The sequence below is a fragment of the Boleophthalmus pectinirostris genome, unplaced genomic scaffold (assembly GCF_026225935.1).
Source record: "Boleophthalmus pectinirostris isolate CB_2022bp ecotype Guang Dong unplaced genomic scaffold, ASM2622593v1 HiC_scaffold_18, whole genome shotgun sequence".
Taxonomy (NCBI): domain Eukaryota; kingdom Metazoa; phylum Chordata; class Actinopteri; order Gobiiformes; family Gobiidae; genus Boleophthalmus; species Boleophthalmus pectinirostris.
Genome location: NW_026571133.1, coordinates 14417704 through 14433940, shown reverse-complemented (window position 1 = coordinate 14433940; position 16237 = coordinate 14417704). Strand labels below are relative to the sequence as shown.

Below are 16237 nucleotides of genomic sequence, written 5' to 3'. Positions count from 1 at the left end.
TTCCTTTGCCTTGGAATTCCATTTCAAGTTCTGCATTTATAATATATATTTATCCAACAGTGATTAAGCTCAAACATATTATTAGACATAGGCCTACATGCTAGACATGATGCACACAATTGCAGAGCTAAAGAGCAAACATGTGCGTAATTTGGTATTGGTCTAATAATAAAATGACTGTTTTGGAAATAATGGTATAAAATGGAAAAGAAGTTTTGGAATGACTTGACAAGTTCTTAAAGACTGTATTTAGTTTAGACAAGTCACATGGATGATAAAAACATAATATGCAGCTTCAGTGTTAAACGCTCATGGCTACTCTCAGACTTCTCAAGAACAGCTTCTAGAAAAACAAACAAGAGATGAGGATATGGCCAACAGCTCTACAGTGGCGCATACTATGACACAATAACAAAGACTTCAGACAACAAAGTAGATTCTTACCGATTTCTTCTTCTATCATACCAATCACCGTCTCCCCCTCGGTATCTGACACAGAGTCCATCTCAAGCACGTCGTTCCCGTTCATAGTTACCAAACTTTGTATTTAGGTCAAGTAAACCTCAATAATTACATTCGCGCTATTTTAAACGGAATTCCTTGTTCATTGTCTTCTTTATTTCTCAATATCCATCCTGCCGCAAACTTTTGCTCAAGTTGGGACTTGAGAGAATGGAAACTCAGCGGGTGGGGTCCAACACAGAGAGGGAGGGGGATCAGGGGATGTGACAGTAGCGCAGACAAAGCAGAGCAAGACCACATGAACATAACACGCCCACGAGAATCACTGTCATAATGCAATAGGGTAGTAACATTGCCTTAAGTCTGTCCTGATGTCTATAGCCAGACGTGAAGGTGCACGTAGTCTACAGTCCATGACAATGAATGATGAACTAATTATGTTAGTGATTTGCACCGCATTAATCACGTTTGTTGATCTATGCATATTACAAAAAAAATTAAAAATAAAAAATGTTTAAACGTACTTAACTTATTTTAGACCATCATGGGCTTGTAAACTGGTTTATTTTAATGCATTATCGTTTTCATTATCTGTTACTGTTGCGGGAACCTTTTATTTTGTGGCCTTGAGACACGGGGAAGGAAAAGCCGGACGGACTCACCTAGGCTTATTTCCGCTAATAACAAAAATCTAAATTGAAACACTTTTCTATTTGATTTTGTCAATTTCTAACATTATATACTTATAGTTCTATGTACAATATAATATTTAGTGTCTAGCACACATAATACCAATTAAACTATTTAAATAATACTATATTTCTTCGTGTCACGGACAAGAGTGTGACACGGAGGATAAAAGAACCCAGCGAGCGAACTTATTAGCACTAGGCTAGCACTGCATTAATCCAAATGAGCCCATATACTCCGTGTTAGCTCAGCTGAAGGGTGTTGCTAGTGAACATGAATTTATTGGGTGTAAAGTTACATCTGCCTTGGGTTTCGATGTAGTTTTTTTGATAGAATTCTTATTATCGTGATCCGGAAGCCTCAGATATATTTTGGTGAGTTGGCCGCAACATTTCAGTCGTCAACATCCATTTATTGAGACGTTTCACTAGTTTAATTTCACAACCTTGATGACATGATTTATATTCAACGGTTTTGGTTTTTGTATTAAGATAGACATCTTAGACTAATGGATAAAATACGAGCGTGTTTTCTTATTTTGCAGAGACACCAGTTAAATTGTGGTCAAAATGAAGATGTTCTCAGTAGCCCACAAGACTGTGTTTGTGGTGGACCACTGTCCCTACATGGCAGAGTCCAGTCGACAGCAGGTGGAGTGCGATGTTTTGACCAAAAGGACACAAGGGGTGATCCCGTTAGCCCCCGTCTCCAAGTCTCTGTGGACCTGTGCTGTTGAGTGTTCAATGGAGTACTGCAGAATCCTGTATGATGTCTACCCATTGGATAAACTGGTACGCTTTGGTCTTCTTCATATCAACATAGAATTTATTGCCATGGACCATTTTAAATTATTCTTTATTATTGCTTTCAGATTAATTATATTGTCAGTGACTCAGAGTTTCACAGCCTAAATAGTTGGAGAAGAGAAGATCAGAGCACACATGAGGTAAATATACTCAGAAATATAAACTATATGTAATTTCTTATTGATGCATTGTGGACTGATTGTTTTGTTGTTACATGGTTCATGTCTCCCCAGCTCATGTCTGCTCTGGCAGCTGTGGGGCCTCCAAATCCACGTGAGGACCCGGAGTGCTGCAGCATCCTCCATGGACTCGTGGCTGCAGTTGAGTCCTTGTGCAAGATTACAGAGTTGCAGCATGAAAAGCGCATTGCTTTGATGGACACGGCTGAGAGAGTCGCCAATAGAGGGCGCATTATATGCCTCACTAATGCTAAAAGGTATAGTATAATTTGTCTATAGTATTAGTTGGATGGAGTGAAACCATGACTAACTTTATATTACTAACCGTTGAACATTGCTTAAATTTCTTTTCAATAGTGACACTCATGTACGCATGTTGGAAGATTGTATACAGGAAACAATTATGGAACAAAACAAGCTTGCAGCTGGCTCTGACAGGTCAGCAATGGAGAAATCAATATTGACTGCATGTATTTAATGGTGCCACAGTCAACAGTACTACAGCCTTCTAATGATTTTAACCTTTTGTTTTAGGCTGATGGCGATTCAACAGTGTGAGCTGGTTTTAGTTCACATTTTTCCACAGGGTGAAGACACACTGGTGTCAGACCGACCTAAGAAAGAGGTGTGTGAAGCAGAGACAGTTTGAAGCAATGACAAAGACACTTTAATTAAAGGATGACTTTTTTATTACAGATTTCACCTTTGCTCACCAGTGAAGTCCACAGTGTGCGTGCTGGACGACACCTAGCAACAAAACTAAATATTCTTGTCCAGCAGCACTTTGACCTGGCATCCACCACTATAACAAACATCCCCATGAAGGTAAGATCCTGAAGAAAACGCTTGCTAGTGCTATAATTATTTGTCTCTCTTATGATTTATTTTACAAAATTAGTTGCCACATCTATTTTTTGATTTGTTTATTTAATTTGCCAGTCTACTTTGTTTGACAGTTCCTCATACACAGCACATGTTTTTGTTGATCTTATTTGCATGATGTTTTCAATGTGCATCTGCTGCTGGTTTCATGCTGTATTTTCTGTTTTGCTAGCCCACATTAAATGTTTGTGAACAGGTTAGTATTTGGTACACACACATTGAAGTGAGAAAGACAAGTGTTTTATGTCAATAATGACAATGGGTCTCACCCAAAAATACAATAATCAATAAAATTATGTGTGACTGTTGTATGGAACAGGCAACTCTGGTCTCTTGACAAAGCATTCAGACTTATAATCAGAAATGTAAATATTTCATTGTCATGACATGTTTGACCAGGATTGCCTTATTTAAGTTATACACCTCCAAGTTGTACTGTTTGACTCCTCATTGTCTGTCCCATTGTTTTTCTCCTTGTCAAACTCCTGTGTGTGTTCTGTTGTGCTTTCAACATGCTAATAGTTACAATGTCCCAGTTAGTGAGTTTTGTTGTGAAATTTACCAATTTGAATCTAGGATAGATACAGTAGTTTGTCCAGTACCTGTAGATAAGCGTAAAGACAGCTTGATCCAGCTAGATGAGACCATTTAACCACTACAACAACTAAGTTTAATCACCCTTTATTTGTTAAACCCAGTCATCAGAGTTGAAGATGTGCTTTGTTATGACCCATATTTGTCATAAAATTTACCTTTTGACTTTTTCTACTTTCACAATCATTGAAACATGAAATCAGCAGTGTTTGTGTGTTTGAGTTGTGTTTGGTTTATTTCATAGATTATCTCATGCTCACTCTATTCACTCTGTGTGGCTTGACAGGAAGAGCAGCATGCCAACACATCAGCCAATTACGATGTGGAGCTTCTTCATCACAGAGATGCTCACCTGGAGTTCTTTAAAAGTGGTATGTATAATATGGAATAAAAAGTCAGTTTCTATCTCAATGTTTTTTGTTTTTTTTTTGTTTGTTTTTCTTTCAGATTAACAAAGATGTTTTGTATTTTATTTCTTTATAGGTGACTTACATATGGCTGGCACAAGTACAAGAGAGAATGGACTTAAAGAGACTATTACCTTAAAATGGTGCACTCCGAGAACCAACAGTATAGGTGAGTAAGAGTTCCTACCCTAAAAATGTATCTTTTAGACTTGCGTGTTTCTTCAAATTAAAAGTAGTAATAATAATTTTGCAGTAATTTTTTTAAAATAAATGGATCTCTCTCATTTGGGCATTTTAGAGCTGCATTATTGCACTGGGGCCTATCGCATCTCACCCACAGATGTCAACAGTCGACCATCTTCTTGTTTGACAAACTTTCTTCTAAATGGTAGGCTACACGTCTCTTTGAATAAACAATAGTAAAAATAAACAAATCTCTGTATATTGTTAATGACACATGACCTCTCTCAGGTCGGTCCGTTCTCTTGGAGCAGCCAAGGAAGTCTGGGTCAAAGGTCATCAGCCACATGCTGAGTAGCCATGGAGGAGAGATCTTCCTGCATGTCTTGAACAGTAACCGCTCCACACTGGAGGACCCTCCCTCTATCAGCGAGGGCTGTGGGGGGCGTGTGACTGACTACAGAATCACAGTGAGTAGTACACATTTATTTCAAAGGGTTAACACCAGTCTCAGGCTAAATCTGGAAGATTTTCATTTCATTCTAAAGTTATAAATAAAAGTATTACAAAAGTTGTTATAAAAGTATACAAATAAGCCAGCCTTTTGACTCTTGAGTTGTGTTTTTTTTTTTTTTTTTTCATGATTTAAAGTTAACTCAGTTATGTTGTGATGTGTTCAGGATTTTGGGGAATTTATGAGAGAAAATCGTTTGACTCCAGTGTCAGAGTCTTCCCATGATCCGTCGCGGAAGCTCCCAGTCGAAAGGGCCAAAGCACAGCTGGAACGGCACACTCGATATTGGCCAATGATCATCTCCCAGACTACCATCTTTAACATGCAAGCGGTAAGACAAAAGAATACAATATCACATCTTTCATGTAAAGGAATATACAGGAAGTTATAATGACTAAAGATTTTTCTGTTACTACTAGCAGTCTTTCTTTCCTGAAATTACAATATCAGAATTTTTGTGGAATTGAATGTACTAAAATGGGAATTAGTTTATTATTTATGTTAGTAACATATCAGATATTTTCACTAGGTTGTTCCTCTCGCCAACCTGATTGTGAAAGAGACTCTGACAGAGGAGGATGTCTTGACCTGCCAGAAGACTGTGTACAATCTGGTGGACATGGAGAGAAAAAATGACCCTCTCCCAATTTCCACTGTGGGATCCAGAGGAAAAGGCCCTAAAAGGTATAGTTAGTTTCAAAACTGAGTTTTAATTACAGGGGTAAGAGAATAATATTGCGATTGTTGTATAGAATATCAAGTATATTGTCTATTTCTGAAATTACATTAAAAAGAGACAGAAACATCTAGTGTTGGCATCTAAACCAGGGTGTAAACCAGGCTGTCCTTTTTTGGCTAATTTATGGTCTGTTAATGTTTTGTCTAATACTTGAACCTCAACCAAGACTCTAATTTTAGCATATTACTATTAAATATTATCTGAATATCGTTATGGAGATAATCCCTAAAAATATGTAGATATTCAATTTTGTGTGTTTTTCTCATTACAAATGCTTTGATTTATTGTATCTCATCTTTCCAGGGATGAGCAGTATCGTATAATGTGGAACGAGCTTGAGACTTTAGTGAAAACCCACGCAGGAGCCACTGACCGGCACCAGCGAGTTTTGGACTGCATTATCGCCTGCCGCAGCAAACCTCCAGAAGAAGAAGAGAGAAAAAAGAGAGGAAGAAAGAGGGAGGACCGAGAGGATAGAGCAGAGAAAAATGGAACAAAGGACACAGAAGAGAAGAGTTGGCAGGACTCGGAAAGGTATCGGATAAATGCAAATTATTGTCATGGTGGCACTTGGTAGCATGGCAATAGAATGGAAATAGCACAGTTACCTAAGTGTAACTATGGTAATTACTCATAGAAATAGGACACAACTGTCATTGTACTTTCAATAAGATGATAACTCTTAATTCTAACCCATTATATTGACTCTTAATCACAATTATATGTCATTAGCAGTGCATTTATTGTTTTCTATTCCAACCATCATACTTTTTCCATTTTATCACCATGCTGTTACCATGCTACAAAGTGCAAATTATTTTATTTATAAAGGATGTAATATCCAAATCTCACTATACAGTATATTATTATTACTGAATGCACCTTTAAGTACAATATTCAGTGCAGTATTGTGGGGAGACAGACTGTTACAACCTGTTCTGTTGTTACTATTTCATAAATAACAGTAATTTATTCATGTTTGCTGTACTGAAATTTAACAAAGAACCATGGACATGTAGTTCCCTCTGCTTGTTAAGTGGGCTGCTTCAACAAAACAATTATCAGTGTTTCTCATTAACAGAATAGACTATGGTGGCCCTCATAGTCTAAAAAGAACACAGACAAAATCTCATTTTATTGCTCCATATAACATAAAAGTAACTAACTACACTGTTCAAAAATACTTCTAAAATATGGAATACAGGCAATATAAGTGACGTTCAAACTCCACAAATTGTATGAAAGAAAATAATGAAAAAGTATTTTGCCCTCATAGGCAATCTTTGAGAAACAATGATTATTATTAAAGCAGCTCACAAACCAATATGTTTTAACCATCCATATGATTCTGATACTTTAGATTTTTACAGCATCATGTTTTTTTTTTTTTTACTTTCTTATTATTTACTTACTCAACACTTTTCCTGCACTTTGAAGGTTGAAGGGATTGTTGGATAAAGACGATCAGGAGTCGGAGGTGATCAAGGATTCACCGGATTCTCCAGAACCACTCAACAAAAAGCCACGCCTGTCCTCAGAAGACGCCCAGCCGGCCTCCAAAGGTACAAGACTTTTACTATTGTTATTTCACCTACTTAAAGAAGAGATATTATGCCAAGTAGACTTTTCAGGCTATTGTTCAATTCAATTCAGATCAATTAAAGCTTTATTGAGAAAACAGAATTTTATAGTCTCTAAAAGTGAGTAGTAAAAAAATAGAAATACATTGCATGTTATAATGTGTACAGACAGGATCGCCAATGTCTCCACAACTTCGAAGTGAATCTGACAGAGCTCCTCACAGGACAAACTAAAGCTTGAATGATCTGATTGTTCAAATTCATGGCTCAACACGTAAATAAGTAAATACATATGTTATTTTGGCTTCTCATCCAAAACGTGACTGAAACTGTATTTTGATTCATTCATGCTTGTTTCATTCACTGTGACAGGGTTGTAGAGGATAAACAACAATCAGTGCACAATCATTAGAAAAGCAATATTAACTTGTTATTTAATTTTCTATTAAAGGACCGGTCTCGCTTCTCAGTATGTGGACCAATCGCATCACAACAGCCAATTCTAGGAAGCATCAGGAGTTTTTTGGAAGGGCGAGTTCTGTTAACAACAAGTTCGAACTGTACCAACACCTTAAAGACGAAAATGGGTGTAACAATTTCTTCTTATTAATTAATGGTGCATTGTGTTTCTGTTGAAGGGTCCATCAAATGCTTTTCTCCATGGATATGTTATTTCTTTGTCTGAAATGTATCACAGTATGGCATTTAACCTTTCCATATTCATAGAGACCAAACCAGACCAAGTTACAGATCAGATTTGTGGAGAGGCAATCCCACCCACCTGTTTTTCTAGTTGTTTTTGAGCTATAAAACCACCTATAATTGAATAAATGTAAAGTAGAGCAGTTTAATGCCATACTGTGGAGAATTCGAGACAGAGCAGTGGCATATCCATAGAAACAAGAAGATAATGGACCCCCCCACCATAAGTTACATAGTGCACCCTTAACAGTGTTTCTTCTTATAATAAAAAAGGCAAATATGTTGCTTATTCAATATATATATATATTTTCTGTTACAGGATGGACGTTCATGAAAATGGCAAGGCCGCTAGATGATGGATTTCCTGCTTAAATCTTTTGAAAGACATTTTGGACCAGTATTTTGAGGTTTTACTGTCAACAACACAACAAAACAGACTGTGCTCAAAAAAATCTGAGGAATTTGTAATATTTTTTAATCCATATTTTGTAGATATAATGTTGACATGCTGTGCAACAAAATAAACAGGAGTAGAGAAAACCATCAGATGTTTGAGGACTTGTGTTTGAAGGGGAGTTGTTGTGGGTCACTGTCAGTTTGTTGCTGTTGAATTTCTGATGAAAATTGGTCTTCGTCTTGGTTTAAATTAATCCAGAGACGCAGAGGAGGAGGAGGTATTTCAGGTTGTAATAAAAGAGCCCGCCTTGGTCTTAGTGTCCTCAAATCTACACTCCTTACTGATAGCATTCGACTGGCAGGAAAAATTGCCACAACTCTAGGTGTTCTCTGACAGAAATAGACAATTACTGTGATGAAGATTACAATTAAGATGAGAGAACAGATCACAAGGAGGGCGATAAACATGGAAGCCATTTTGCCATAAACTGGGACCTGTGTGGATTTTTCAGTGATGGAGGGTGAGGTAGAGAAGTTTGAGGTAGTCTGTGGTTCTGAGGTAGTTTTAAAAATAGTAGGAATATGAGTTCCTGAAAAGCAGTCTTGCGTGTATGCGACTGGTTCAACACTGATTAACGGAAATTCAGGCAGCATCTCGTCTCTAAATTTTGGGTTTATTGTCTTGTTTTTAAATCTCATTGCCAACCACATGTTGTTTATCTTATCATAGTGACATTTTCCATTATCACATAGACTATAGTTATACCAGGACACAACAGTAGATCCAGATGAGACAGCTACAATTGAAAGATGATTAGCAACAGTATTGTTGAAGTAAGCTGAAATTTTTGTGAGAAACAGCTCTATCTTGTGGCGATGAAGGAGAACTGAGTGTAGGCTTAACTGTGTAGAAATGGTGAAAACATGACAGGGTTGAACAGGGGTACGATATAAATCTATTGTGAATTTCGTTGATGTACTGAGGCCTTCTTTGTCCCGGGATAGTAGAATTACATGCTGAGGGGCGAAATGAGTGTCCATTTCAAGCGGGATACCATGTAATTTTAGGCCATTCAGAGATAACCAGGAGCCCACACTTGGAAGAGGGGGGTCAATCAGTCTCATTTCCAAAGACAAGGCTTCGGCTGCTCCGTCCTCTGGGTCAACAAAGGTGTTCTCTGGGATCAAATATGAAAACATTAACCCAACAGTGGCAGTGAGAGCTGGGATGGTCTGTAGCACCTCTGGAGGGAAATTGACAGTACCTGAAAAACAAGAGGGAAAAGGTGAAAAACCTTTACCTTAATATATTTTTGATACTTCATCATCGAGGAAAGTTTTGTATACATAAAAAAAATAAGTTACATTATGATATAGATTTTTGGTTTATTTCTCAATACCCTACATACCATTTACAGTTTTTATCTAGAATATACTTGGCCAAAAATAATTAAAGAGAAATTTGGACTTCTGACACCACTAGTATGATGCCATATACTCTAGTGTAAGAGTTGACTCTTACACTGGAGTATATGGCATCAAAGCTGTAATTTATACAGTTATATTCTAATGATATGGTGGATGTGGATATGGATGACTTGTTAAACAGAATTGTAAATTATACCCCATTGAGGCTTTAGTGAATTGACTGTCCCATTCCAATAGACTAAAGCTATTCACTTCCTTCATGTTGTTTAACATTGCAACAAAATTATGTATCACTTTAAATGAGAAATTAAACACCCTTTGACATAGGCCTACTGTAAAATCCCACAATAACTTCCATAATAATGTCATATAGGATTTCATATAGGCCTACCATTTAAAAGCTGCATTTAACCTCTTCTTGACCACTTACTTGTTGCACTGACCAAAGATGTTGACAGCTTGATGATGTCTGATGAAGAATGCCCTATAGACAGTAACAAAGTGGTGGAAACCGCACTGTGAAGACCAAAATATGTGCTTTGTTTTGTAGGACCAACAGTGGGCTGTATGGATGACTGGGAGTTCAACAAAGACCCTCTTTCTGTCTGGCAGCGTTCCGTGAGGGCAGACGACCCATATGGTACAAATGTCATAAGAGAAAGACTAGTGATAAATGAAAGAGGAAAAGTGTCTGTGAGCATTTGATAGGAAGCAGATAAATAGTTTTGACTTAACTGGGCTGAGGTTGCCAAGACTGTAATGTCTGTATAGATTTTGGGGTTGAATGAAGAATATTCCTCACTTTCTGAATTTTGCCAAGTTGTTGGATAAGTTTTCCCACTTAATTCTGATGTCCAGTACATTGAATCTACTGAACTTGTCCAGTATTCATTTGTATTCCCAAACAATATGTTGACAGCTGTTGAGACACACCCACTAAGATCCACACTGTTGCATAGTGGAAAAGAAGGCTCAAGACTTTCCAATAAACTAACAAAACTTGCAGTGTAGGGGCCATGAACAGTAGAGGGCGCCAAAGTCTCAAAATAGCTTGTAGTAGCCATGCTTTCAGATGCTGACAAGTCAATGGAGTTTATTATACTGGGTAATATGGCAGTGGGCAGTGCATTACTTAAATATGCATTTGAAGTGGCTCCATAATCAGATTCTATGTTAGTTAACACCATAGTTGGGATGTTTGATGAAGAGGATGTGAAAGGTGGTTTTACAATGTTAGTTTGCTGCGATTTCTCCAATATTCCTGTTGTTTCTTTTGACTGCAAACCTTCAAAACCTGTCTGAAAACTACCAGTATTTGATAACTCAGATGTTAGCAAAGAACCAAAACAGTAAGAATGTTCAGTTTGATCTGAGCATGTGTCGCTACTGCCCGCTGTGTGTGACTGTGTCTTTGCAAATTCACTGTCAAGAGAAATGCTGGAAAAGTCTTGACTCAAAAGAATGGACTCATCTTGTATAGTTAATGTTGGGTTTATATGACCAAAAGTCGACGGCAGTTCAATAGTGCTATAGTCATGAAGAAAAGGCAGTGTAAACATGGATTCACTTGGTTCTTGGCTGTAGGAATAAAATGCTGAATGCTTATTTTGTGTCAATTCACTCAACATTGTTTCAAGTGTTGTATTTTGCACTAGTTCATGAGTAGGAAGTACATTCTGTGTTGAAACTGATAGCTCACTTGACAAAAACATGCTTGAATACAAAATTTCTTCAACATGAGACATCTCTAGTAAATTACTAGTGCTTGAAGTGAATGTTTGTTGGCCAGAAGGGGGAGTTATTGTCTCAAAATGGTTGCTCGCAGTTGCAGAAATGCTGAAGGCTGAAATCTGATCTGGATAAGTTACACTGGGACTAGTTGTAGTTGTTGACGTTGATGTTGTGTTTAAGTTTGCATGAACATTTGAGCTATGTGACCAAACTGAAGAAGGTTCAATAAGTTCACTGTTTATATTATAAGAATTACTGAGGATATGTATTGAGGACTCCAAGTTATTTTGTGTCAGTTCAGTCAACATTGTTTCAAGTGGCATGTTGCTAATCGTTGCATTTTGCATCAATTCCTGAGTTGGGAGATGCAGGAAACTTGTTGGAAAAAACTGTAAATCATCAGATGTTGACTCATATGTATCAAAAATGCTTGAACAGCGAGCTTGCCCGTTTTGATCAGTGCATAATCTTGTTTCAGATAGCAAGTAGGACTCCAGCGTTTCATTTTGTTGTGTACTGGAGAAGCCTTGAGAATCTGAATACTCGTCCACAGAAAACGATGGGCTGTTATCATATGTAGTGGGCATTTCACTAGTGCTGAAAGCAAAAGGTAAAGGTGGTGTGTATGCAGTGGGTCCAGCTGTAAAGAATGCATGCATTGAAGACTCCAGTGTATTTTGTGCTGTCTGACTCACCATTGTGGTCAGTTTTAGGTCTGTAAGGGTTGCATTTAGCCGAGATACTGCTTCCTGCCCAGTTCCAGACACAGTTGGGGATATTTTTGAACCAGTTTGCTCAATATTTGATGGCTGACTCAGATGTGGCATTGGGGAAAACATCTGGAATATTGCATTTGATGACTGCTGTGATTGGTCAGTGGTGAACGATAAAGAAACTCCATAGGTCTCTGTTTGATGACTATCAGAAACAGATGAGAGGCTGAAGTTTTGTCTGAGGTCAGAATGATCTGCAAAAGCACAAAGGAGTAAGATTAGCTCATTAAGATGTGAAAGTGGTTAAATATGGCGCTTACTCATGATTAAAAAAGGAACTTGAGGTTTCTATGGTTTTTCAAATCTGAGTTTTGTGCTTCTCACAGAAAGTGATTCAGGTTAAATGGTGGCCAACTCATAGTGATGAACTGCCAATTTACCTAAAATAAAATTGTTGAGAACTTGACTGTATAGTTTTTATTCTGTTAAGTTTCTACATAAATTTAAGTGGAAAAACATAAAGCACAAATGCTAATGTTTTTGGACATTTACATTCTAAATGTTATAAAAGTGTCATTTAATCCTTACTTAGTATATTTTTATGAGTAAAAGTATATTGTAGTAGTAGACATATGTTGTAATCAATGTCCCTATTCAAGATCATTGAGGAATTTATTTAATTATTGAGTCTATTAAGTAAACAAAATGTCATAAATAAAATAAAAATAACATAACATAAAAATAAATTAAATTAAATTAAAAGAGAATAAAACAAAGCAAAATCAATCAAACATGCTACTCTAATTACAGTCTTGTTGTAAAGGAAACTAATGTGATTTCCCTTTACCCAACTCTTATTCATCTGTGGGCCTCTGTGGGTCACCTCCCTCCAACATACGAGTACAATGACCAGTAATGACCAGTCTAACAGCACCTCATTCACAGAAGGACCAGACCAGAGCCAGCGGACTTACCCAATGACTTCAGAGGGGGCTGGCGGGCTGATTCAGAATGACTGTACCCATATGTTTCAGTCCAGATGTCACTCCCGTCCTGGTCAGATCCTGGGGTCAAGCTTGTGGGCAGCCTTTGAAAGTTAGTGGTCACATGCATCTGAGTGGAAAGGACTGGAGCAATGTTGTTTTCAAAGGATAATAGCAAAGTTCTCATATCTGACTCAGCGTGGTCAGATGAAAAAGTGTCACTGGCTGGTAGAAAATAATTGACCGTTATGCTATTTGTTTGTGCAAATGTCTGGCCTTGGCTTGCTTTATATTCCTCTTCAGTCGTACTACTAAGCTGTGAAGGAAAAATTGACAAATCTAACCGTAAATCTCTTTTGACCTTATGAGCTACTTCCACTGTGCATAGCAATCTCAAAGCAAAAACTGGTATATCTAGCTGCTTCATCAAAATGTCTCTCACAAAAACATTATTAAATTTATCTTGAAGAAAAAATAATTGTTCTTGTGATTTGTAACCAAAATGCCATAAAAGTTGAGTCAAATTTCCATGAGTAATTGACTTTTCAAAATCCTCTAGCAGGTTGCTTGGGTTGCAGACTTTGAGCATTTTATGGTAAGGTGCATTGAAGTTCTTGGTTGAAAATAATGAGACTGAATATCGCTGTAAGTGAAGGAGGTCTGCCACTGTGGTGACCAAATGGATGCGCCGACTGGCATTGAGGTGAACTGGGCTCACATCAAGAAAAAGGCTGCCCCAGATGCTGATTTCTCTCTCAGGACAGGGCAGCGAGTCCCTGTACACACAAAACAGCAAACACAGTTTACGTCAGTACATCAGTATACAGTGTGTAGGTATTTTGAAAATGTGTTCACCAAAATATAATATTAATTGAGAGATGATTTTGTATTCTGAAACTATTGAACTATTGGAAAAAAAATCTTTCATTGCAGAAATGTTATAGCTGTCTACCTGTTATGTTTGACCCAGCACACACAAACAGAATAGGTAGACAAAAGTTTATGGCAGGTTACATTAAATCAGTGTTGGAAGAAATATTTAATTTTGTTACTTAAGTGCAGATACTGAAGCAAAAAAAAAAAAAACAAACAAAAAAACTCAAGCATAAGTAAAAGTATCAAAGTACCTGTTTAAAAATGTACTTAAAGACAGAAAAGGAAAAGCATTTTGTGCAGAGTATGAGATCTAATAAAACTTCAAATGTAGTGATTGTGATATAGATTTGCGCTGAATTTTGTTCAGCAGAAACAAATGAATCAATTATTTTTTTATTTTGTTTGCTCAAACTATGACCTTGATTAAAAATAAATTAACACTGTAGGGTTTTCAGCAGGTCTCACACAATAATAAAAAATACTTTACTGAAAAAAATACTGAAAAGAATACTCCATTTCAGCCCTGTTCAGAAATGTAGTGGAGTAAAAGGCACAGATACCTGCTCTCAGATGTTGTGAAGTAAAAGTAAAAAGTATCCACATTAAAATGTACTTAAGAAAAGCACAGATGCTTAAAATTTTTACTTAAGTACAATACTTTACTGCTATTACATTTGTTACATTCACTGCATTTAATTATATGATTTAATGATCGAATGATGATAATGCCTTAGATATTTATTGTGCTTTAGATCTGTTATGTGCTTTACAAAACTGACAAACTTCTCAAATCTCTGTTCACTGTGGCCATTTTCCCTACTCACTATACTATGTGGAAATATTTCAACTAACCTGAGGGAATGGGAAAAAGTGCTTTGCTAGATAAGACCATTTTGGTGCTTTCACCTTTTTGGAGAATTGCCAGGGATAGTTGCGTTGCTAACGTGCACAAAGAAATCTGCTGTACAATTTTGAGTGACGTTGAGCTGGATGTGATATATCCCACAATCCTCAGGGAGAGCCAGTCCTACTAAATGTCCACTCTCATGCCTGTACTCCACCCAGGGAGGCAGGTTTTCATTGGCCACAGGTATCTGTCAACATGTAAAAATGAGAAACAATACCATTCAGTTCTAGAGCAACACGAAACACCAAAGTGTTATTTTTCCAAATTTAGCAACAAAAATGTAAACAATAAAATATTTTGAGAGATTTAGGTAAATGTTAGACTTCACTATTTTGTCTAAATTCACAAAATAAATGTGCAAGATACATGACAACTCTTAAAATAAAACCAAGTAGACCTATTTCTGCAATCAGAACTACATATTCTTTCTTATTTTCTTAATTTAAAATATGAAACAATTGAATAGAGATGATAGACTAGAGTTTTGCACTCACCTTCAAATTCCCCATATGCTTTTGTGTTGCATTGAGAAGGATGCTGAAATGAAATGGAGACCCAGCCTCTGCAGTGAAGTTAGGAAAAGGGTTTTGTAGTTGACAATGTTGCATCTCACTTTGACTGTAGACCAATTTCCCCAGTAGCATCAGAAGTTGAAGAGAGAACTTCAAATTTTCCACCATGTTTTTTCCAAAGAGGCCATCGGTTAAGACATGATCCATATGCTCTTACATGCCAATTAAGATGTTGTACAGCTCCATTTAAAAGCTCTGGTAGCTTTTGCTTTTATAAGCTATTTCTTAACAAAAACATGCATGCATTACTCCACTTCTAATAAGAAAAATTTTGAAAAAAAAAAAAAAGTCTATCTTAAAGTCCAGTTGTGGTGCATGTTTGTGCCTGGGTGAACAAGATACTAAAGCTGTTGTAGAAGTACTCCAGTTACAGACAGGAGTGGAAAAAACTGTTACAGGAAACCTGAGGCATTGGCAAGGAGGAGAAGCAAGAATAGTTAAAGGTGCACTACGTAACTTTCCTGATGCAGGATTCAGCACCTGTTTGTTTTCTGTCTCCATGGAGGTGATGGAATAACAAATACACAACATGATGCACCGTTTTACAGGGCTCTATCCATCCATCCATTTGCTTCCCCTTATTCGGGGCCGGGTCACAGAGGCAGCAGCCTAAGCAGGGACTCCCAGGCTTCCTTCACCCCGGACACTTCCTCCAGCTCCTCCAGGGGGACCCCAAGGTGTTCCTAGGCCAACTGAGAGTCATAGTCCCTCCAGCTTGTTCTGGGTCTTCCCCGGGGCCTCCTCCCAGTGAGACATGCCCAGAACACCTCTCGAGATATATAGCAATAAAAGACAATATGAAAACATTTTGGAAAATACATAACAGAGCATGGAAATCCATCTCTATGATTCAGAGAAACTAAGAAAGCACATTGCTGAAAATACTAACAGATCAA

General features: G+C 37.3%; 1 protein-coding gene across 1 annotated transcript; it reads left to right on the top strand.

Moving 5' to 3' along the window:
- Positions 1 to 1097: 1097 nt before the first annotated feature.
- ints13 (integrator complex subunit 13) lies at positions 1098 to 8278 on the top strand. Its single transcript, XM_020926491.2, has 17 exons — positions 1098 to 1526; positions 1697 to 1943; positions 2024 to 2098; positions 2192 to 2394; positions 2495 to 2575; positions 2672 to 2762; positions 2834 to 2962; positions 3900 to 3984; positions 4097 to 4189; positions 4319 to 4408; positions 4492 to 4670; positions 4881 to 5045; positions 5244 to 5398; positions 5757 to 5987; positions 6891 to 7015; positions 7485 to 7620; positions 8055 to 8278. Exons 2-17 carry the CDS (start codon positions 1722 to 1724, stop codon positions 8089 to 8091), a joined length of 2097 nt encoding a protein of 698 aa, XP_020782150.1. The 5' UTR covers positions 1098 to 1526; positions 1697 to 1721; the 3' UTR covers positions 8092 to 8278.
- The last annotated feature ends 7959 nt before the right edge of the window (positions 8279 to 16237 follow it).

What these genes read in the sequence shown, in the direction of transcription:
- ints13 (XM_020926491.2), top strand. Translation starts at nt 1,722, where the DNA reads ATGAAGATGTTCTCAGTAGCCCACAAGACTGTGTTTGTGGTGGACCAC. An exon ending in CTTGCAGCTGGCTCTGACAG is followed by an intron (nt 2,576 to 2,671) that starts GTCAGCAATGGA and finishes CTTTTGTTTTAG; the next exon opens with GCTGATGGCGATTCAACAGT. An exon ending in CGCCCAGCCGGCCTCCAAAG is followed by an intron (nt 7,016 to 7,484) that starts GTACAAGACTTT and finishes TTTCTATTAAAG; the next exon opens with GACCGGTCTCGCTTCTCAGT.